Source organism: Aplysia californica, unplaced genomic scaffold, assembly GCF_000002075.1.
Source record: "Aplysia californica isolate F4 #8 unplaced genomic scaffold, AplCal3.0 scaffold00086, whole genome shotgun sequence".
NCBI lineage: Eukaryota > Metazoa > Mollusca > Gastropoda > Aplysiida > Aplysiidae > Aplysia > Aplysia californica.
The window spans coordinates 488,693-513,692 of record NW_004797356.1 but is presented as its reverse complement, the minus strand read 5'-3'; the positions used below and the strand labels follow the sequence as shown (position 1 = coordinate 513,692).

Below are 25,000 nucleotides of genomic sequence, written 5' to 3'. Positions count from 1 at the left end.
GTTTTTTTTACAATAACAGGCATGTTATTAGTATGGTAATACGGGGAAATAAAGGAAATGTAACTTTGCAACAAGTCAGACAAATAAATCACACAAAACAGAAGCTAAGAAATAATCGACGTTGATAGCAAATTAAAAATAATGTGATTGTATATATATTGCTGAAATTTCAACTGAACTGTCTTTATGGTTAAAATAATGTCAATACAAAAAAAAAACACCCAAATATTTAAGCAATATTACCTGGTTGAACAGTAAATTCAAACACAAAGATGGTCTCAACTCCTTGTGTCCTCATCCACCCAGCTAATGATAATTTACGTAACCATAGTAAGGAAGAAATTTGGAAAGAAATACAGGACACTTAAGAAACTACATGTATTGGGCAAACACAGCAGTCCAAAAGCATCTCTCAAAGTTTTCTACCGGTAGATTTTAACGTGATCAACACAAAAAAAGAAGCTGAAGACAAAAATGAAAAACAAGAAACTAAAAGAAGCGGCAATGGAACAAATTCCATTTAAAAGAAGGAAGCAGGGAACAAGACAATGGCATCTGACAAAGTATTTCCTCCCCCTTAAGAAATTATAAAATAGCTCAACAGTGACTACAAACAAGATGATATAGTTTCTACGCTACAGACTAGGAGCAAACCAAAGTACGCATATCGGAATAAGACTATGAAGAAGACACACCCCACACAAGACACATGATATCATATGTACGAAATCTTTAACCCGACAACATTTTCAAGTACACTCAGAGACAGTCATGGCCCCACCCACCTCACCTTTGGAACCAGCATCCAACTATTCTATCCACTCTTAATTTAGCAGTGTGAATGTATAAAAGCAAAAATTCTTTCAGAGGTCGATATTATTTTATTATTTCATATCACTATAAACCGCTTGAAGTGAGAAAAACCTAACATATAGGCCTAGAGCTGCAGTATTGGTTCAAGGTTCTGAAAGCGTCAAAGAGATCAAAATGCCACAAAAATCAAGTTTGTCAGATGAGGAATACAATAATGCATAGACTATGAGGTAAAAATCGGTCATTAACTTCAGTAAAAGACAAAAAATTACCAACAGGAACAAAAATAAATGAAATCCCACACTACTGCATCATCGTTGAATATAAAGCTAAAATTTTGCATTGCGGTCCATTGTTTCTTCACACACTCTAAATCCCGACTACAAATTTGAGTCTTACTATGCCCACAAATAGAAAATTGTAGGCCTACATTTTTCACATCCTTATTGATATTTAGATCATTTACAAAGTAAGTTGCTTTGACCCTGCCAGGTAGCTCCAACCATGGCTGTGTGGAGCACATTGTTTTCTGAAAATTCTGAAGAAAGACATATACAGCTTGGAAAAACATTTTCCTCACAGTGGAACTGATTTTATAACTTTTGTCTGCAAAATGAAGCCCATAAATGTTTGTTGGTATAAGTGAGAGTTAAAAACAGTGAGAGAAAATCGGAGAAACACTGTGCCTTAGCAAAAAAAAACAACAACTCTACAACCTGACACTATTATGGTAGTGGAGAAGCAACAGTGACCATTTCTCAAAGTCATACAGTCAAGGCATTCAGACTAAGGCTCACCCAAAATAATTTACCCTTTGAATGTAGCGAGGAACAAATCTACAACCGCACCTCATACTGCTATACAAATTAATTATGTGAAGCAAGTATCACCATGACTGAAATGTCGTACTTTCCATACTTGACAACATATGTTACTAGTCAGAGAGTTCTATGGTGCCTTTTGGGGTGGTTATTTCTTTTATTCATAGAACAAACTTTTCTCAGTTCCTTTCTTATAGAAAATGAAACCTCGAGCATACAATGCGGTTCAGATTGGCATAACTGGAATCACATCTAAGAAATACACACAAGACAGGGTAGGAACAAAAGTAACCAGCATTGCTTATCTGCACCATGCATAGACTATGAACTTCCTTAGAAACCAACTGGCAGTCCGCATGTGGACAGCACAGGAAGCACAATGATCAAGTCTTGAGATTTCCAAAATTCTTTTTGCAATGTCTAACTGTGGAACGTAATGACTATCGTCAAGCTAAGATCTAGCTTTTCTTACCAAGAACAAGAGATGAGCTAAAAATTTATCCAAATATCACTGAACAATTGAAGTGAAGAGACAGAATCAGACAGTATTCCTAGTTCCTTTTGAAACAAATTTTTTAGGAGACGGCCACTTTGCAACCCGAACCATCCACATGCGTTTCTCAGATACCCCTCTAAGCCTGAGGTGATGTTCCTCGGAGGTAAAGGGCATACAAAAATGAATGCTGCCTTTAGCTAAAGTGAAAACCGAGAGTGAGAGCATGGGCATCTGTGGTTAAAACTACACATGAAGACACACACGTACATGTGTGGACATGTAAAAACTAAACCAGTTACACTATCACTATCAGCAAAACACACCTCTCCACGAGAGCCTCAAATCATTCAGTTTTTGCTAAGCATGTTACTTGGACTGGGACCAATGTACATCTTGCATATTGCAGGGTTAGAAACCTCTTCCTATCACACATAACCCTTCCATCCAAATGACTAGTAATAACCTCAGTCTTACTTCACTTCCTTGAGTTGGCAATGAGCAGTATGAAAAAGATAATGAAAACTGTAATAATATACTAGATTAACCCAAAGAAACTTGGTATATATAATCACAAATTGAATCTAATTAGACCTCAAAGAACCATTTCCCAATATTTATTTTTACAGTTAAGCTGCAGAATAAACAATCAAAGAAATGTAAATGTCTTCAAATACAGAAAAAAAACTTTGGCAAACAAAACACTATACATACTGGTTGGTAAATATGTGATCATTGCAAAACAATTCATTACTTGAAAATCACACCTTGGGGCAACGGGACACTAGGGCAATTGAGTAGAAAATGTAGGCTGAATGGGATTTTTTAAAGCCTGTAAGACTAGAAAAAATGGAAATGTCGTTTTTGAATGCCAGATTGAAAATGAAATTAAACAATGAAATTTAAATACTGAAGACAAGATCTACTTCAGATTAACTGAGCCAACAAAATTGACACCAGAAAGTCAAAAAGAGATGTTGGTCTGTAAAGTGTGACTTAAGGCTGTAAAAAATTACTTCAGGCTGTGAAAGTCATGTCACACAAAGCTGACAAGAAGCCTTGTCACAATTGTATAGACAAAAAGCACACTGCTGAATCACACAAAACCGATTCACAGTGCAAAAATTGTAGTATCAACATTCCTTCTAACCAATCATGATCAGACACAAAAGTCAACTTTACAGGGTACGACAAAAACAACCCTCTGTCCATCATCACCAGAAAGAGAATTCAAAGGTTCCCTCTCATTGTGGAATTTCACCACACCCATCATTGCTCAGACGGTGTCAGCCCAGATCTAATAATCACATGACATGCGTATGGAAATGTAGAGCTGGTCGCCGATTCTCCAGACACAAAATCCAGGCCACAGAATCTTTTCTGAGAAGACCTAATTCCATGGCAAGCACTCTAGCACCTAGACCACTTGCCACTGCATCACTGCTGTGTCCTTCCCTCCTGTTGAAATGAGCCGGGAGTCGTCGAAAAGGAAGGTGACAGACGTCACGTGACTGCTGTGACCCTTGTAGGAGTGGCAGTTGCTCTGCGAATGGAAAAAGTCAAAGAAAACCATATTAGAAAATTGTCATCACCACGAAAATGAACAGATAAAATATTTTTGTACGCTCTACCCATGCAAAGAAGCGCAAACGGAAAAGCTGCCATCTCAAAATAAAGTAGTTGAAGTTGTAGATCAGTAGTAGCATACAACTAGTCAGAAAGATAACGGCCACATTTCACCAGGATGAAAATGAAGACAATTATAACACTGAACAGAAGGAGAAAGAGCACTCCTGCCAGCTCAAAAAAAGTATAGACACGAGGAAACCACATACAACTGTAACAATTATACAAGTCATACACCCTTATTGACACCATTTAGCTCATTTATAATGTGGGCTGCTGTTTTGATTCTGTCTGTCTGGACCATTCAAAATAGTGTGTCTGATACTGTACGGGAGTTGAACTCAATTCTTTAGAATTTAAGTCAAAGAGCACCATTAACTGTGAATGTCCTTTTTCAGTTCAGGATTTTTTTTTCAAGAATTATTAGTCTCATGTATGAGGCTAAACCCCAGAAACAACATTCACATCCTACCTGTTGGGGCTGACAATTTGCAAAAACTTTCTAGATGCTGTCATCAGTCAGTCTAACTTTAAAATAACGTTGGTATGAAAGTACCCTAAAACATATTCAATGTCAAGCCACCTGCATCCTGACTAACAGTAACCAGAGTCATGTCAGACCTACGTGTGGGCGTTTGGTGGGTGTTCTGGTCTGGTCTGCTCCTTTGTTCCTATTAAACATCTGTAATCCCTATCTCTCCTTTTTTTCTGTGTACGTCAGTTACCCTCAGAAAACAACTCTTTTCTTCAGTAGGCCTACATATGACCTGTTTGCATTTCAAGTGCTGTAAAACTCTTACTAAAACTTTACTAAAAGAACTTCCTTTCTCATTAGACAACTGACCTTGGGTTGACAGCAAGGGTAGCTGTATAAGTTGACCTTGCCAAAGTCGTCACAGGAAGCCACCAGTCGCTCATTGTGGGACTTGCAGCATCCATTAACGTCCGTGCCATCAGCACCATCTGGCCAGATACCTGAGAGAGACAATTAAGCAAAAACGTATTTAACATATTACATCCTAACTCCCCCGGGATCACCCGCGAATTTCCTTACGAGCTCCACCCTAACTCGGGCGGAATCACCTGCTCCGACCAGGCGTCTTTAGAAACGGAGACTCTAGGGCCGAGATTTCGTTTTACATAGTTATTGCGAAATGTTTCTTCATCCGTTTGATACTGAAACAAAATTTTTTGGGCAGGTAGTTTCAGTTTTAGAGTCGATCGGAGTGCAACCGCGTTTCCGACACTTCGAAAGTGTCTCAAAGCGACACAATTGTTTTGAAAAGGAAATAAAGATGGATTAGAGCAAGAACAAGCAAATGACAAATCAGACGACAAAAACATTGATAAAAACATTGAAGTAAGAGTTTGAAGTGATTCCGAACAAACAGATGTAGAATTTAGATCTACGGCCCGACCGCGAGGCTGAGAGTGAAAGTGACGGGTCGGACACCCGGACTGAGCTAAAGTTAGAACATTTCAAACAATTTGTGCAAATAAAGTTATATTTTTCTGAAACTATATTCATTTCTCTTTTTAATTGTTATTTTTTTGGAGATATTTGGAATTTGTTTAGCATTTTTAAAATGTGTTTTCTAAATGTTTCTATTCACGGGAGGTGGGTTCCTTCCCCTTGCTTAGGATTTGGGAAGAGACTTCCCGTCCAGACCCTTCGGCTGAAAATATACTGCCACGCACAACTGAAGTGCACCGCGAAAAAAGTCGTGCCCTCTTTATTTCATATAGGAGATTTCACTGACACGACTAGACGTGAGGAGTCATGAGGACCCAAAAAGACGTGCGTGAGTGCAGCACTTCTTCTTCGCGTGCAGACAGGCTCACCCTGCTATCGCAGTGTTCCGCGATGCTGTGGAGATAAAACAAAGGCTAAACAAAAGGAGGGCCGGCCACTGTGCAGCATACGCCTGCTCAGCGCCATTTTTTTACCCAGTTGGACGGAGTCGCGCTGACTTATGTGATCACCACATCCGACCAAGCTGATCGTCCGTTTCGCAGCGCACTTCACTTGTGCGTGGCAGTATATTTTCAGCCTTAGGGCGTAATGTATGTGTTAAGGAGAAGCAATGATGGTGATGATGACATCAGTGCAATAAGGGCTATTTAGTAGTGGGAAAGAACAAGACAGATTGACATAAACAATTAATCTAACATCAAAAAGAATTCACACATCATCCCCTACATTACAGTCCAAAATGGCACACATGTAACTAACAGTGTGCTGAAGGGCACACAGCAAACTCTGTCACTTCCGTACTCACCAGCAGTGTTGAAGCCCAGCACACAGCTCTGTGTGGCCCATTTGAGCTCCCGGATGACAGCCGGGTTGGTCAGCTGTTTACAGCTACTAGCAGTCCCTGGAAGAAGGTAAATTCAGCTACATGAATAAATCTTGCTACCAAAAAAAAAAAAAATTTAATTAAAAAAATAAAAAAATTCTCCCCACATCTGAGAAGAACAATCATAGGTAAATGTATGGGTTTTAAACTCCTATCAACACTATCAGGTTACTCAAGAGGTAGGGCCCTTTGAATTTCACACCACTCTCTGATAGGATCAAGCCAAATGGGTTTAGAGTTTTGGAAACTCCTCAAAAACAAACTGAGTACAAGAAAACCCTGACTACGATTCAAACCAAGGTCATCCACCTTTTAGCCCAGCATGATAGCAACAGAGCTTACAGAGCGATGAGATTACTGTCCAACAGCAGACAACACTTTAAACCCTTTCTCCATTTCCCCTCTCATTTTCTCTAGTTCCCTTTCACTCTCCTCATCATTCATCCACCTTTCTTACTCCTTCAGTCCTGGTCCATCTCTCTCTATCTTCCTCTCTTCACCATCCTTCCCGTTTTCTAACTCTCTCCATCCCTATCAGTCTCTTTCTCTCACACAAATACACACCAATACCTACATACAAGAATCATCTTCATTTGAACAAAATACACTTTAACACTTTCAGTACCGTCAGCGACTTTAGTCGCCTGTAGTATGCGCTAACTGCCACTGACGATTTCTGACCAGGCACACTAAACATAACTAAATAACGAACAGAGTCACTGCACTGAAGTAAATACCAAAGGAAGTCACTCTGTAAGATAGCTGAATGATTGATAAGTCTCTGTGAATTCTTAAAGCATGTTTCTTGGGCTGCGAAGGTTTCTTTTAAAATATAAAATAAAATCTACCATGGCATCAACATTCTAAAACTGGTGTGGTACTTGAGGGTTTTTCACTGTATGAGCCTTCAGTAATGTAAGTGTTAAGAAGAACAATTAGTGACTACAGAGATGGAGAATGTCATACAAAAGTGATAAAAAGGACATGGCAAAAACAGAAAACTGTTCCTTCCACTTACAGTAGAGCAGCTCGTAGTCACCAGAGTTACTGGCCAGATACTGGCTGTCCTCAGACCAGTCCACATGTGTGATGAAGCTGGAGTGACCCTTATGAAATAAAAATAGAGTTTTTGGTTTCAACAAGAGTTTTACAGCACTTGTAACACAAATAAGTTGTATAAGTGATGAAGAATAGAGGTGTTACTAACAGAAATTAACATATGTAGAAGAGAACGGGCATTTCGTTTAAGAAGGTGTTAGCCTCTCAGTTTAGTTTTAGTAAGAGTTTTACTGCCCTTGCAATACTAAAGGTGTTGCTACTTGAAACATTCAAAAAAAAAGTTGGAGAGAGAGGGGCAATTGATGTTTGATAGGAAAGAATGAGCAAACTGCATCAGAGCATCTGCCAACCGCCCACATTTTGAGCCTCTGAAAGTACTCACTGAGCAGCGTCCGACCTTGGTATACTTCTTGGCATCATCAGACACCTGGTAGATATAGATGTAGTTGTCTCTCGAACCAACAGCCAGCATGGAACCATCTGCAGAAAAACCCCCACAGATTCACATATAAATTCCAAAGTAAACAACAACATTACAGGAAATGTACAAACTGTCCAAGACAACCACTCACTGTCAAGGAGAACAATTGTAATCTTAGAGAGGTGTACCACTTGGATAGTGTCATTACAACATTGAAAAAAAAAACCCAAAAATTTTTTACAAGCATTTGTCTTGGACAAGTGGTTGTAAGAGTAGGTTTAACTGTACTTCAAAAGTTTGCCAAATGCAATGTTGTGGTCTTAGATTTAAATATTTCAAAACACTGCAAGAAATAATTAAACTTATAACTGGTCAGAACTTCAGTCTTTTCTTTGCTCAAATGAGCATTAGCTCTCTAAGAATCAGACCATTTGAATTTGATGGTAAAGCCGGCCAATAAGTATAGCCCCCATACATCCCATTCCTCTTACCCAAATTCTTCCCATTCTTCTGCCATTGACAAAACATTCTGTCCATTTACAGCTGTGGTAACTCAGTCACCAAACCATGCTCTTCTTACTGGACTCCTTATCATACCGCAGCACCTTGCCCCTATCAATTATAACTCATGATAAGAGGCCAAGAATTAACCCCCCCCCCCCTAGTAAACTCCAGTCGCATCATGATGAATGTTAGACAAACTTCAAGAGGACAGAACTGTTTACCGTGCCCTAATAGGAAAAATCACATAGAAAAAATTAAACGTGTTTGGTTTCTTCATTTCATAGATTAAAAAGTAATTTTCAGAGTTCAATTTTTCTTCTGAATAAACAACCATTACAAGATGTATGTATAGTATAAGGTTTTACGGCGCTCGCAACTGCTAAGACCATTGCAAGAGTTCTATATATTTAGTATTATCGAACCATGAGAAAACATTTATTCCTCTGTGATTTATTTAAATTTTAGCTTTAGTAAGAGTTTTACTGCACTTGTAACATAAATGAAAAGGTCATATAACTAAGTGCCAAAGATAAGAGGTGTTACTTTAGATAGTAACATACAAAGAAAAGAAAGAGGAGAGTTGAGGATAGTAGACGTTTGATGATAGAGAAGGAGTAAATCACACAAGAGCACCTGCCAACTACCCACAGTTTGGCTGTAATTTCTGGCAAGTTGGAACAATAATGGGAAGGAATGAGGACAGCACTGAACACAGAAAGAAAAAGTTGAATACACCAAAGTGCTGATCACTCACCCACAATCCAAGAGCTTTGTTCGAAATAAGTACAGAAACTGCAATCAGCTTCTTGTTTTAGTTTGGATTTTACCGCACTTGCAATAGAATTAGGTCATTTAAGTGCCGAAAAATAAGAGGTGTTACGAGACAGTAACAAGCACAAAAATAGAGTAGGAGTGATAAGGATGGAAGATGATTGATAGGAAAGAAGGAACGAATCACACCAGAGCACCTGCCAACCACCCACTGAGTACCCACCTGGTGAGTACTGGATACACTCAATTTGCTCATTGCCATCGGTGTGTACCGAGACAATCTCATGGGTAGAGAGGTCAAGGACGAGCCAGCGCGCCACACTCGTGCCCACCGCGACAATCCCACCGCGTGGGTGGAAGCAACAGCTGTGAACAGCATCCTGAAATGCAGGCATAATAGTGCAATGTCAAGAACCACTTTACAATCAAAAAGGGATTATTAGTAGAGAGGTCAAAATTTTGATTTTGCGCTTACTCTTGCTCCTTCTGAATTTCTCTGTCCTTTCAACTTGCACACACACACACCAAATACACACAAGTAAAAACATCTACTCACACATACAGAAAGCATAATATATATATATACAATATTAGAACATGGGTGGCACAACAGAAGAGGTCCCACCCTCTCAATCTTGACACTCTTTAGAGCTCTGTCTCTACCACAAATTCCCATGAATAAGTTTCTCATCAGACAGCCACACTCAATTGTTGACATCACACTAAAAAATGTCGTCCAGCAAACTGCACATGAGCATTATATAGTGTTTGCACTATGAACCTTAACATTTTTTAGAATAATAGGGTGATACGGTAATGGCACTATCATTATCTTATCGACTTGAAATAAGAAATGGTTTATTTCTACCACCCCAACCACACAAACTTTTTGTAAATAGGTTAAATTCTAGAAATCACACCAAGATCATGTGGGTAGTGTGACAAACTCCTTACATTCATTTCCTTGTTCCAGACGACAGTGCGAGACTGAGAGTCCCACAGGTAGAGCTGTTTGTCAGAACCACAGGTGAGGAACTGGTGCTGTGTTGGGTGGCTGGCCAGACCCCACATCTCGTCTGTGTGACTCTGAGGAGGAAAATAACTTTGAGGTTGAAAGAGGAAAACAAATCAATGTAGAGATCGATAAATGAAGGGGGAAAAGAAGATAACAGAAAAAAAAGAGAAAACAAGAAAAGAGAAGAAACGACAAAGGAAGGAAAGAAGAGAAGAGCAAGGCAATATAAAACAACAGAGAAAAGACAGCGAGAAAATACAGAGCAAAAAGAGACAAGATAGCAGAAGAAATAGGAAAACAACATAAACAAGATAAGATAACGCAGGTCAAGGTATAAAAAAAAAGACACAACAAGATAAACTTTTCTCCTAAAGACATTTATCAACACTGTTGTAGTAGTCAACAATAGGTACAAAATAACACACCAAAGTACTGATATGCAAACGTAAGTAACGAAAAGATAGTACTGTACTATCAAACAGATGAGACCAAGTAAAGAGATGGTTCATTCCTGAAATAAAATGTCAGAGGAAATCAAAGTGTAATAACATAGAAATATTAACTAGCATTACTGACTTTGTTGCTTTGTTCCCCTAATAGAATTCGTTACAGTGCAATCATTGCTCATGTTCTTTATATGCAAGATACAACAAAAATCATCATGACCATAATGATACAAATGTCACCACTGGCGCTAATGACGAGGTGGGTTTTTTTTACCCCTTAATGAGCAGCAAATTTAATTATTTTGTTGATCACAATCTTTGGGCCAAGTAAGAAACCAATATACCTGTACAATGACAGACAACTCGAGATCCAGTGAGCCACTGAGGATACAGTTGCGTGTGGTGCCAACTAGGACCAAGCCACCCTTACCCTGGCTCAGAGTCCTCACAGGACCATAGGATTCAGGGACCTGAAACATTTAAAAAAAAGAAAATAAATTAATCAGGAAAATAATTATAATAGTATCACTGCTGTATAATGTCAGAGAAAAGAACAGATAAACAAACATAAATTAATCAGGAAAATAATTATAATAGTATCACTGCTGTATAATGGCAGAGAAAAGAACAGATAAACAAACATATCTGAAGCACAACAAGAAAAAATGTAAGTTGTTAAGCTGTTGTAATGACCAAGTCTCTCATTTTATGTCCAAACTTCTCGTCTCACTTACTACCTCATCACCCTCTAAAGAGCAGGTTGTTCTGTTCCAACTCAGAACAGGGAATAACCAACAGATACACCAACTCTCAACAAAGTTGAGGATTGGCAAGAAAGAACAGTAAGCCTGTCAATGCGGAACCAACAGCCAACCAGGAAATCATTTCCTTAAGGCCTGCCCAGTGCTCTTAGGAACATGGAAGAAAATATTGGCCCTCCCCCTCAGCAGGGAGACCCTAAACTCTACAGGAGCCTGGAAGACCTGCTGTAAACACAGCTTTCACACTAAAGACTGGGATATCCATTTAAAGATGACCGAGAAGAAGATTATCTCCATATTTATTACTTAATGTTTCATGGAGGACGGAGGTTTGAACATGAAAACTACGTTTCAGGACAAATCTTGAGGGCCACATGATTTCTTAGCTCGTATGTTGCAACCAAAATTTTTAAAAAAAAGGTTTCAACAAACAATTTAATTAAAATGTAAGTTTGCAGCTGACTCATTTAAAATTTCATCAGATATATCAAAATATGACCGATGTGTTTAGAGAAAATAGAAGAAGTCTAACAAAATGTCTCCTGCTACCGATTCTTTCTTTTTAACTTGGAAATTTGTCAAGCATTTATCTTTTATGATAAACTGGAAAGCCTTCATACAAGAAATGCTATCCAGGGACAGTTTGATTTTGTTGTAAAATCTGGGGCACACGCCTCAGATAAACTTACTTTTCCCATCCTAAATATATAGGCCTACTGAACTGACATAACATTGATACTGAGAACATGAGTCAGGGATCAAATATTTCTTTAAAGTACTGTATAGTACTGTATGGGTATAAACACTCCATATAATTTAGTGAGGTCAGTTAAGACAAGGAACCTCCAGTTAAATATCCTCCGATTCAGTCTCATGTAGGATTGGGCCAAGTATTCTGAAGGCTATTAAAACTTTTTAAACAACCAACGTTCAAGAACCTGCTTTAGGAATTTGAACTTCTATCATCTGCATTGAAATCCAGCATGATACAGAGTAAGACATAGATGCACCCTGAATAAATGCAGACCTCTTCAAATATATTAACTTTTCTTCATGACAATTAACAGTTATACAAAACAATATGGAGATGAAAATGCTTATTGACAAATGAGTGGGTACCTCTGTCTCTGATCCAGTCTTCGCGAACGTATTGTCCCACTGGATGATCTTTCGATCTTTACCCCCACCAGACAGAAGAGTGCCATCTTTGGTGACACAAAGGGAGAAAACTCCACCGTCGTGAGCATTTAGCATGGCCTGAGTTATCCGGTTGCTTCCTGCACAAACAAACGTAAAAAAGTCACACTTCAGAACAAATAAAAAGAAGAACAACAAGAACCATGACAAATAGTTCTCACATAAAAATTCACTAATTTATTAAAACAGAAAATACGGAGCAGATTTTTATTTCTCCAGTTCTATTTTCAAACCCACGTTCTCTAAATTTTAATTTTATACAACATGCCTTTGCAGCAATCAGACAGAAGCAAACAGACACCAAAAAGATTATACATCTACTTCCAAAAAACAAATAACGACAGAAATAAATAAATCAAAATAAATAAATAAATACCACCTTTAGTAGAGGTTTTACGGCGCTCGCAACTGCATAAGGTCATATGAGCGTTAGAAGATTAGAGCTGTTACAAGAGAGTAACAAACTTATAAAAGATGAAGGGGAGATAAGGACGATAGATGTTTGATAGGAAAGAAGAAGCAGCTGCACCACGGTTGATTTACTAGATAGTAGTAGTTTTCAGCTATCAGAACAGGAACCGGAGGATCAAAAGTAAAAACAAAACAAGTAGAAACGGCAGATCAGACCAGAGCACCCATTGACCACCTTCATTGAAAAGAGGTAGGCAGAGTTGCAGACCTCACCAGAACCCCACCAACCACCCACTCAGAAAAGAAGTAGAAAGAGCGAGGCCCATCAGAGCACCAGCCAATTAAAACGCACCCTCAGAACTACTACTGACCTTTGCCCCAGACAAAGATGCTGCCGTTGGAATCCCCGGAGAGGACGTCTCCGCTGTCTGAGAAGGCCAGACTGAGCACATACTTGGGCTTGTCGTATTTCTGTGGACCATGTGAAGAATAAATAAGGGTTATTTGAGATACATAAAACAACATTGTTAAGTGAATTTTCATTCTGTGCTGTGGAATAAGTAAGATAAACAGAAATGACATATGGAGAGAAGAGAAGCGGGATCTACCCGAGGTGCCCTCAAGCCACTGGCGTTGAGTATGAGTAAGCAAATGTTGATACATAATTATGCGGGCAAGAGCTTTACTGAAACTAGAAATTACTTGGTTCAAAATCGATGCTGCCAATAGGTTTGGTATAGTTTTGACCCTATTTCAACACATCTAAGACTAAGAGGAAGAACAACTGGTTGGCGTCCAGATTCAATAAAGATTGATGCATAGCAATCGAATACAGTCACAATTTGACAAACCCACACATGTTTTAGTAGAGCGCCTATATACAAATTTTATTTTCATTTCCCGAAAACAGCATTGCAGCAGCTTAATTTCATCAAAATATAGTTTGGTTCTAAAAAATGTTCTTCCAATAATGGAAAAAATTCAACTGTTAACTACTACTTTTCAAACTATGCACCTACAAGATAAAAAGAACTGCTTAGCAAAACGCCAATGACTAAAGAAGACTCACCTGAACTATCAAAAATCATTGAATATAGTTTTAAACAATCATAAACACCCAGTTTTAATGTCAAAAGCAATGAATAAACCACTTATCTTAAACCAAAAAAGAGGGGAAGAAAATCCCTATGGAGAAAGACTTACATCGAAAATGCCATGTTTCTTGACAAGAGCACCACCCTCTAGAGTCCAGAAGGTTATCTGCCCCTTGCCACAGCTGACAATGCTGCCTTTCTCCGACGGGTGGAATTCCACAGCCAGAACTGGCTCCGTGGAGCTCTGGAAATGGATAAGATATTTCATAGAAAATTCATTGACGTTAATATACATTTTTAAAAAAATAATAATAATAAATAAATAACATTTTTATTGATTTCGTTTAAAATGGCTAAATTGCATACATACAGAGATACTTAATCATTACTACATACGTACATAATTACTAACACACATCGTCATCTCAGAATTATTTTGTCCAAAGTGTACTTAAGCAAAGAGCCACTTTGGACAAAATTATAGTTCTGAGGGGACAATATACATACATAAATACACAATTTCGCCAATACAGAACAATTTGACAAACCATGCCATTGCTGGTTGCCACTTTGCAGAGCCCTGGTTTTTTTTAGCTAGGGTTGTTGTATCTTGCTCAAGGACACACCCTAATGACCACCCACCTGATCCTCATGTCACTGACTCTTACTTGAGACTTTAATAATCTATATATAAAAAAGTGGACTTGGGAGGCTTTGTGCATAAACTCCTCCCTTATTACTTAACCCACACCTTTGAAACTTTGCAGGCATCAACAGCATCATGTGGCTAGGACCTAACTTTAAAAAATCCACCCAAACTGCTTTCCCGATTTTTCCAAAATGCTTTGTTTCGTCCACACAGAATTCTAGCATTTCAATGCAGTTGAATGTGACGATTATGTTTGTTCATCAAACGGGGTACCCAGCTAGTAATATAATAAGATTGCTGTAGTTACTGTTGCTGGTAGAGCTGATCAGGTGCTTACTACGTATCAGCATCAAAATATCCACTATAGTATGCTGAGAATAGATAAACCCTATGAGCTCACATAATATCCATACTCTTTTTTGAGTATTTAATCTCACAATTTCATCAGTAGACCATAAGATCAGATTAATTTCAAATCTCTAAAGCGCAAGACAGTCAGTTCTTGTACTGAGCATACTTTTTCATTGCATCAAGATTTTTACGGAAAATGTTCAGTTTTAATTCCAATCATTCCAAGAGTAACTTTATCCATCAACCAAACAATCCTCTGCCTGTAAATTTTGTATGTGAGAATGTATGCCCGTCAGGGAGTTCTGTGTGTGTGTGTGTGTATGTGTGTTTCTGTGTGAGTGTTTTTTTCTTGTGTGTGTGAGTATATGTGTGTGTGTGTGTGTATGAGTGTGTGTTTCTGTATGTGTATGTGTGTGTGTATGTGTGTGTGTGTGTTTGTGTACATGTGTGTGTGTGTGTGTGTGTTTTTGTGAGTGTGTCTGTGAGTGTGTTTGTGTGTGCGCGGTTCTTTTTCTTGTGTATATGTGTATATGTGTGTATGTGTGTACGTGTGTGTGTGTTGTTGCTGTTGTTGTTAAATCGTTTCACATTTGTGTATTTTCTGTCCTTTCACGAATTAAGTTGAAAGTTAATTCTGCATTGTGCAGCACTTAGATCCTTCTATAGGAATTAAGCTTTACACAAATCCCCATTATCATGATCATTATTATGACTGTCATGCCCAAAGTATCGAGCTTTGCTGGTAACTTTTTCCTGACCTTGGTCTCGGTGAGCTTGTGTGGCTTGTCCCGTCCCAGGTCCCACACAGAGATGATGTGTTCATTGGCCTCGTCCACCACCACCAGCTGCTGGCCGCCGTCCTGGGGAGCGGAGGGGAGGGGAAAGTGAGAGTTTTGTTTTAGGTTTAAAAGGGAGAGTTTTGTTTTATGTTTAAAAGTGAGAGTTTTGTTTTATATTGAAAAGCGAGAGTTTTAAAGCACTTGCAACACGGTTAGGTCCTATAAATGCTGAAGATTTATTTTTAAAAATTTTTTGTAAGAGTTTTACGGCACTTGCAACACAATAAGGTCATATAGGTGCCGAATATGAGGTATTCCAAGAGAGTAACAAACACAAAAAAGAAGAAGGGGAGATAAAGACGGTAGATGTTTGATAGGAAAGAAGAAGCAAACCACGCCCTAGCTCCCGCCAGCCACCCACGCTGAAGATTAGAGATATTACAAGAGAGTAACAAACACATGAAGGAAGGAGGAGAGGGTTTGAGTTTGAGAAAAGAGAAGCACATCCCACACAATTAGTCATATAATGCTGGGAAGAAGAAAGACAGAGAGACAGAAACAACAGAGGGAGAGAAAAGAAGTAGAGCCCCTTCCAACTACCCGTGGAGGGGAGGTGAGAGTGGCTAGTTTACTTCCCAGTTTGTTTTTTTCGTTTTAGTAGAGGTTTTTCGGCACTCACAATTGCATAAGGTCATATGAGCGCCAGAAGATACAGGTGTTACAAGAGAGTAACAAACATAAAAAAGAAGAAGGGGTGATAAGGACGATAGATGTTTGATAGGAAAGAAGAAGCAAACCACACCAAAGCACCGCCAACCACCCACCAATTTGTTTGGAGTAAAGAAAAGCACATCAGCACAATATAGGACAGACAGACAGAAAGCGAGAGAAAATCCACTTCTAATATAGTTTTAGCTACGGATAATAAATATTTGACAGGAAAGAAGGAGCGAACCATACCAGAGCACCCACCAACCAACCATGAGGTGAGAATGTCTAGTTTACTTCCCAGTCTGTTCGGAGTAAAGAGAAGCACCTCGACACGATAACGGTTTTTCCAACCACTTGTGCTCACTTCCACAGTTCAGTGCAATAAAAATGTAAACATAATATGATAAAAGTAGAATAAAAGGAAGACGACCAGAGCTCTGAAAGTCACAAAAACTGTCCTGGTGAATTGAGTTGAGATGTAGTTCACAGCAAAGGAACAGGGTAAAGGCAGCATTTCGCGCAAAACAAAACGCCATCCCTGTAATGCAATAGCCAATACTGCAGTCTTGCAGTCAAATTTTGATATTGTCGGATTAACAAAACAGTAAAACAAACAATCTGGAGTAATGAGAAAAACAGTTAAGTCTGGATCCCATATAATAATAATAATAAATAGCATTTGTATAGCGCATATCCCTGCTCAACAGCAGGCTCTATGCGCTTTACACTATATTATTACCCTAGCAGACCATAGAACACTACGAAACATTCTCAGCTTCCCAGGAAGCATACAGTGCAAGCAGCTGATTAAGCGCTCGAACACTAACAAACTGACAAGATCTTTCGCTGTCTATAGCCGGGTACCCACTCCCACCTGGGTGAAGTGAAGAGCCTAACCACTAGCCCAACAGAAGACCAGTTTGACAATGTCAGAGTAAACACAGATGAATGCATCTAAAAAGGAGTGTGAATTGATCGGCACTCTATCATTACATGACTTGGGTAATTGTACACAAACATCCAGTGGTATGGGGCTCTCGTGGTGTTCACCTCTCATTCAAAGGTCCCCGGTTCGAATCCGGGTAGCGCCGAAAAAAATGTTCTTCTCTAAAATTGTCTCCTTTCACCTTCGGCCTGCACTTGCAACATAATAAGGTCATATAAGTGCCGAAGATTACAGGCGTTACCAGATAGTAATAAACACAAAAAAGAAGGAAAAGAGATTAGGACGATAGATGTTTGGTAGGAAAGAAGGAGTTAACCACACTAGAGCACCCGCTAACCACCCGCAGATACTAATTTTAATAAAAAGGCACTCACCAGCTTGGAGAAGGAGAGACAACACACAGCACGGCTGAAACATCCAATGCCGATGACATGCAGGGTGTTGAGAGACACTGAGTCCCAAACACGCACGTGTGGCTGTGAATGGAAGAGGAAGCAATTGATACACACAGTTGTCAAGCAATCATCAACATCAAACATAAAGTGTAAATATGTGTTTTTTGGACTCTTTCTACTCATTTTGTATATATATATGCCGATGATGAAATGGTAAACATCCTCATTTTTGCAAGTAACAACAATGACAGTTTCAATTCTTTGTTCTTTATAAAATTTGTTTTAGTAAGAGTTTTTACAGCACTTGCAACACAATTAGGTCACATAAGTGCTGAAGATGAAAGGTGTTACAAGAGAGTAACAAACACCAAAAAAAAGGAGCAAACCACACCAGAGTACCCACCAACCATCCGCTTGTGAAATGAAAGTCATGGAAGATTTTTTTATAAAAAGAACATTTAAAAAAAAGAAATACATTGAAGAAACGGCAGCAACATTAGCTGTACATGTTGCTGATGTGTACAGCATTACTGAAATCAAGTCGAAACTTTTTTCCAAATGAATTATACCCAAGTATAAGTTATCACTATAAAAAAAAGTCTTCACTTTTCAATGTATTCCTCCAGCCTCAACAACAAACTATATCTCTTTGTTTCACTGTCCAATATTCTGGCACCTGTGGTGCAATGGTAAGGCTCATTCACCACACACTAGTAAATTATGAGTTTCACCAAAGGGAGAACTTATTTCGTGAAGCATCTGTCTTTTTTTGGGGGCCACAGTTTAAGTTGGCCCTGTCAGGCAATCAGTACAGCCCACCTCCTTAATAATCTAACCAGGGTTTCAATTCCCATTACTCAGGGGGGCTACTGGAGGTAAAGTCTGGGTGAGCCTGGGCCGTATCAAGTATTCCAGAAAAAAAAAATTCTAGTAGTTATTATTTCAAAGAACACCGACATGATCTTTTCAATATTTATTTATAGCAGTCAAGAATATGAACAGTCCTTCATAACATAGGCTTCTCGGTAGCAAAAATGCTAGTGAGAAAAATAATTGGGCTGCACTAACACTAAATTTTAATGTCAAGCAGGGGCCGTAAAATCTTATTAGTACTACTGATAGGGGTATGAAACATTTTTTTTTTTCTTAGTAAGATTATTACATTGCAACACGATGAGGTTATATAAATGCCGAAGATTAGAGGTGTTACAAGAGATTAACAAACATAAAAAAGAAGGAGGAGGAGATAAGGACAATAGATGTTGATAGGAAAGAAGGAGCAAACCACACCAGAGCACCCGCCAACAACCCACACGAAACATTTATAATCACAAGCTCTCACTCCTGCTCCCACTCCCCCCTGACTATTTTTACAATGATGCTACTTCTCTTTTCCTGGTTTGTTTTATTTGTTTTAGTAAGAGTTTTACAGCACTTGCAACACAATTAGGTAATAATAATAATAATAAATAGCATTTGTATAGCGCATATCCCCGCTCAACAGCAGGCTCTATGCGCTTTACACTATATTATTACCCCAGCAGACCACAGAACACTCCGAAACATTCTCAGCTTCCCGGGAAGCATACAGTGCAAGCAGCTGATTAAGCGCTCAAACACTAACAAACTGACATGATCTTTCGCTGTCTATAGCTGGGTACCCATTCCCACCTGGGTGAAGTGAGGAAAATTCGTGTAAAGTGCCTTTCCCAAGGACACAACGTCGGGCCCCTGACGGGATTCGAACCCACGACCTTACGGTTGCGAGTCCGAGAGACTGATCACTAGGCCACTGACGGTCATATAAGTGCCGGAAGTTAGAAGTGTTACAAGAGAGTAACAAACACAAAAAAGAAGGAGGAAAGATAAGGGTGACATGTATTTAATAGGAAAAAAGGAGAAAACCACATCAGAGCACCCACAAACCGCCCTCTACTCACTTCCTGGTCAGTTTGTGGCTTCCAGCCTGGCCTCCTCTTGGGGTCCACCTTCACACAAACACACAACATGCCAGAGGAGAACATTACATAGGGGGGCACAACACCAAGAATGCATGATGAACTGGTGGATGCAGCGGAAAATGTGACATGCATGCAACGGGAAGCAGCAAGGGTGAAAATGAACAATAACCAAAAAATACAGTGATCAATTACGTATCTGCATGAGCACTATTTCATTCCATCATTACTTGTCGACTTATTACTTACCTAATGAGAGAAGTTCTGGAAGCTCCTTAAGTATGGTATTGAGATTTTCTTTAGAAATTGACTTTCAAAATCCATTCCAGATTCTTTTCGAGAATTTTTTAGGACACGGAAAAAAAGCAGTGCTCATGCAAAAAGTAGTGCACACAAAAAAAAACCCTCATGAAAAGACGATACTCCCTTCCTATTGACACATTTCTCATCAGAAAATACAAAATGGATTGTCATTCCCAAAGGAGTCAATATTAATTTAGGTTCCATACCATGCTGAAGATAACAGGAGACCCAAAACCCCACAGCTTCAAACTTGCTTTAGGAAATCAAGAGTGAGACAACAGACATTCCAAACCAGTTCCCAAACATGAAGGGTTTTCTTGTCACTACAGGTTTCTTCTTGCAACATGTTAAATTGTCAAAACATTAAAGAACAAACCAAAATTGGTGTGAAGCGGAGCAAGGGACGTAAAGCTCATATTTGAATGCACGACGCATTGTCATGTCACTCATATCATTTGAAGAAAGCAGAACACAAAAAAAGACCACATTATATCAGTTTAAAAATCAAATCCCACCAACACTGATGTACTGTTCTGGTGCTCTAAATGAGACCATCCACAAAAGAAGGGGCATAAAATTTGACAAACTATACCTTTTTGTAAAATTGAATTTGATTTGGGGGGGATACAACAAACTCGATTAATTCATTTACAAGTGGATCATTTAAATTTTGTTTTGCCAAATGGCACGTTTTTTGCTTGCTTTCCCTTCACTGAAGTTATCAGCCTATTTTGTCCTGCTCCGCAACTTGATGAAACAAGCAGAAAACTTGCAAAAGAAATTAAACATTACAAATTACACATTCATCTTGCACTGAACCAACTCATGAAACAAGGCAACTGAAAACTTCCAGATACTGGCGATAAAAAAAAGGTACAATACCACTTTCTGATTGTGCATAAAATCTAGTCTTTTTGAGTCTTTACGCTTTTTCTTACCAAGTACTCTAAAAAGAAGGTCACGTTATAAACGTACCATTTTGGCACCTGCTTCAATTGGTGTTCACAGCATCAACGTTAAAAAGTAGAAAATGGGCATTTTTTCCCTGACCACATGTAGAATTTTTTTCCATTCATTTATTGCCAGTATATAGTGCATGTCCATGCATTTCACAAGAAATAAAGTACAGTTTCAATAACAACAACAGAAGGTACACAAAAACAACAATTATAAAGAAAAGCAGCTCCCCCTTCTGTCCTCTCTGATTTCAGAGCTTGTTTGATTGCTCTTCTTACCATGACAGATAGCACATTCAACAAAATTGTCGGTGAAGATCCCAAGCCACTTTCATCAATGAGATAATATTAAATATGAGGGCCCAAAAACTATATATTTTGCATCTGTTTTGTAACCAGCCAACATTATGCACAACTCCGCAGGAATTCATAACAGAATAATGTTACTGGCATGTGCAAACCAGTACATTAAAAGTTGTGGAAACAGGGTTTAAAAAAATAGACTACAACCCATAAAAAGTATGATCTGGAAATTCAAGTCTTACTTGGAAGAGGATTTTCACCGACAATATGCAAAATGAATAAGCATTTGGGTGTATAAAAGGAAAGAAGGGTCATTCCATAACTTTGCCTTGACACAAGACAAAAAAATGGCGGGAATCAGTTCATGCTATGTGAGAATTTTTAAAAAATGGAGCATTTTAAAAAAGCAAGGTTATATTCAACAGCAATTGAACACAAAAGTAAAAGAAAAAATCAAACAAATTCTGAGGGATAGTCAAGATGCAGGTAGGTATAGATCAAAGACACAACTGACACTTTCAATGTACAACATGCAGACAAGATGACACTTACAGACGATAAAACACCAGACTGACAACAATACAAGTCGACTGACAACATAATAGTCACATCTGACGTCACAGGACTTACCTTTCCTTCCTTCGCATCATGACCTGCCACCTGACCTGTAGCAATCTTGATTTTGTCCGGATGAATTGCAATGCTGAGGAGAAGGTAATTTGAAGATAACAAAGTTCGTCTCTAACAACTTTATGTCATCCTTGTGTCCCTGGAACTGTCTCAGTAAGACAGAAATATGAGTGTATATACACACCGTCAAACACAATAATAAACTGATCATATTATATGTCTCTCTCTATCTCTCATCTCTCTCTCTCTCTCACACACACACAAACACACACTCATTCAGCCCCTTACACACTCATTCACTCCAACATATCACACACGCACACACAAACACACAAATCAAGACAACTTTTTCACACACACAAATACACACACTGAAAAAGCAACAACAAAAAACAAGCAAACTTACTAATGACCACTTTTGTCACTGGTCAGCCAGACAGCCTCTCAATATAGGTTTAACATCCCTATCAACACTATCAGGTTATTTAAGAGGCGGGAGCTCTGAATTTAACATCCGTCTCCGATAGGACCAAGCCAAATCGATAAAGAGCCTTAAACTAAAAACTCCGCAAAACGACCAGAGTTCAAGAACATGTGCATTTGTGTGTGTGTGTGTGTGTGTGTGTGTGTGTGTGTGTGTGTGTGTGTGTGTGTGTGAGTGTGTGTGTGTGTGTGTGTGTGTGTGTGTGTGTGTGTGTGTGGTGTGTGTGTGTGGGCGGGTGTTGGTGTGTGTTTGGGTGGGCGGGTGTTGGTGTGTGTGCGCGTACATGTCTGCATATGCACATGTGTGTGTGTGTTTTGGTAAATGGTCTCACAATGTGCTTTTCAGTCATGACTGGTTAGCTGAGTGATAATTTTGCATTGTATGACGCTTAGAGCCTTCTAGGGATTTGGCCCCTTATAAATTCGCATTATCATTGTTCATTGTTGTTATCAACAGACCAGCCACACAAACACATATAACACCTGCACTGATCACTTGTGTCATGTCACAGGTGTGTCAATGTATCCCAGGAAGAGATTCCCAAGTCTGCTCCTCAAAATTATAAAAGACACATATCAAGCACACACACACACACATAATCAACGGACACTCCAAACAAACACACACACCATGTCACTAAAGATAGATAAATATCAAGCACACGCACACACATGATCAATAGAAGACCCCCCACCCCCACAAAAACACACAACACATTCATTGACCACTTGATGTCACCAGTGTATCCCAGATAGTGCCTCTGTGTCTACTTCCAACTCCTTTCCAGCTCTCTAACAATCTGTTGTCTGCTTTAGTGTCTACTTTCTGCCCCCACCCCCTCACCTCCTTTGCCCCCTCCTCTGGGCTCCTGACTCTTTCTACAGCCTTTCTACTGCTACTCCTTGGCTCCTTCTTGCTGCTGTCTTTCAGCCACACCCCTGATCTTATGGTAGGTAAAATCTAACACCTTGCCTTCTTGGATATGGGTAAAAATCTCAGAGTTCCCACGTGCAAGTTGTGCACATTAAAGATCCCTTGGTGGCCCAAAATCGGTAGGAGCAGGCTTCGGCCGCCACCTGGGCAAAATTCAAAATTTCCAACCAATGTTTAAAGTGTCCTGCGCGCTCATATGACCTTACGCAGTTGCGAGCACCGTAAAACCTTTGCCAAAAACTCTGTATGTACTTTTCAGAACAATAAAAGATCCAACACACACCAAGCACACACATTCACACACACAAACACACACACACACAATCAACAGAAACTCCACACAATCACACACAACATGCCCACTGACCACTTGATGTCATCGGTGTGCCCCAGATAGTGCCTCTGTGTCTGCTCCTCAGGGTTATGCAGCACCACAACGGCCGCGGTGAAATAGACCACCTCTCCGGTGGGAAGGTAGTACAGGTTGCTGCGACAGTCTCGGCCACGGTACCCATAGCTGTCTTATGTCAAGGACTTATAATCTTTCTTTTTTTTTCCTCTTTCTATTTTTGATACATTTTTTTTTTGCGTAACATATTGTGTGGTATCTAGTTTCTAGTATAATTATAAGTCACTCATCCGTTAAAGAAGAAGGTTGTTGATCATTGAATGAAATGTTTATTTTACTATTACAGGCTTTTCTTCAACTTTCCTTGTGATTTCCCAGATCTATTGGGCATCTAATAGTGAACTGTATCATATGAGGGGTATCACCTCCTTCTACTAGCATGAAGTTGCAGTAGCAACCAAGCAATTATTTGATAGACCTCTTTGTAGTTTGACCTCAAGACTGCTTCAGGCCTCAAATCAAAGCCAATCATATGCAGTTCTGACATGACCAAAAAGAAAAAAAAATACTAACACACCCATTACAATTTCACAAATTTGGAAAGTAAAAAGAAAAATAGTTTTCATTCGTCCTGTGAAGCTTCATGGCCCAATTGTCATTATTAAGTGAGACAAGAGGCAGTTTAGTAGCAACAGTACAAACTAACTTACACCCCCCCAACCCCTGCACATCACAGAAGTTATGTTAGAGAAAAGGAAAGAATCATGTTTATATTGAGGGACCAGCCTCAAGGGTTTTTATCATCTGCCAGTTGCTCAAGTGGACTAGGCCCAAAATTAAGAAATCTTGTTTAATTGCAGTTTCTTAACTCTTTATCTCAGGCAAGTCACTCTCAGGGGCTCGCAGTTGGAACCCCTGTGCCAGTGAGCTGCTGGTAGCGGCTTGGGTGCAGTCCTTTACCAATTTGACAACAAATTGCTTTTCGGCAACTGCCGAAAACAAGTCTCTTTCAGAGGAATTTCATTCATTAGATGAAGAACTATCGAAATATGTTCATTTGTTTTAATTGAATGACTAAATTAGTGATGTATATGTCAATTTTAGATTTTGAACCAAAATAGGGCCTCGGCAGAGTGGGTTTATTTATTACCCCCTTAGAGATAAAGAGTCAATCTGTGGTTTCAAATAAATGTGCTCCAGAAATGCTTTGTCGATATTCAAATTCTAAATGTTAAAAACAAAGCCAGTATATATACATAATATCGGAACAATTTCTAAAAGAATGAAATTTCTTCATTTTCCTCAAAAAGTTTGCTTCCTTGGCTTAGAGCAGTGGAACAACTTGATGATATACTATATACTGTTTAGCCTATTTTGATACCCATTACTAAATTTCACCTAAAAAAAAACCCATGTGTAGAGAAGAGGACGTGGATGGGGATGAGGGGGGGGGGGGGGGGGGGG

General features: G+C 39.1%; 1 protein-coding gene across 1 annotated transcript in view; it reads right to left on the bottom strand.

Moving 5' to 3' along the window:
- LOC101855006 (echinoderm microtubule-associated protein-like 2) overlaps positions 1 to 25,000 on the bottom strand; it is a gene marked incomplete in the record, with an annotated part of 67,711 nt that overhangs the window by 295 nt on the left and 42,416 nt on the right. The window contains 16 exon segments of the mRNA XM_035968812.1: positions 1 to 3,670; positions 4,598 to 4,728; positions 6,033 to 6,128; positions 7,129 to 7,216; positions 7,552 to 7,649; positions 9,089 to 9,245; positions 9,820 to 9,951; positions 10,671 to 10,796; positions 12,207 to 12,364; positions 13,067 to 13,166; positions 13,899 to 14,033; positions 15,548 to 15,649; positions 17,600 to 17,701; positions 19,561 to 19,608; positions 21,771 to 21,843; positions 23,555 to 23,704. The exon segment at positions 1 to 3,670 is cut by the window's left edge and continues 295 nt beyond it. Of these exon segments, the coding sequence (XP_035824705.1) occupies positions 3,545 to 3,670; positions 4,598 to 4,728; positions 6,033 to 6,128; positions 7,129 to 7,216; positions 7,552 to 7,649; positions 9,089 to 9,245; positions 9,820 to 9,951; positions 10,671 to 10,796; positions 12,207 to 12,364; positions 13,067 to 13,166; positions 13,899 to 14,033; positions 15,548 to 15,649; positions 17,600 to 17,701; positions 19,561 to 19,608; positions 21,771 to 21,843; positions 23,555 to 23,704 (1,822 nt within the window).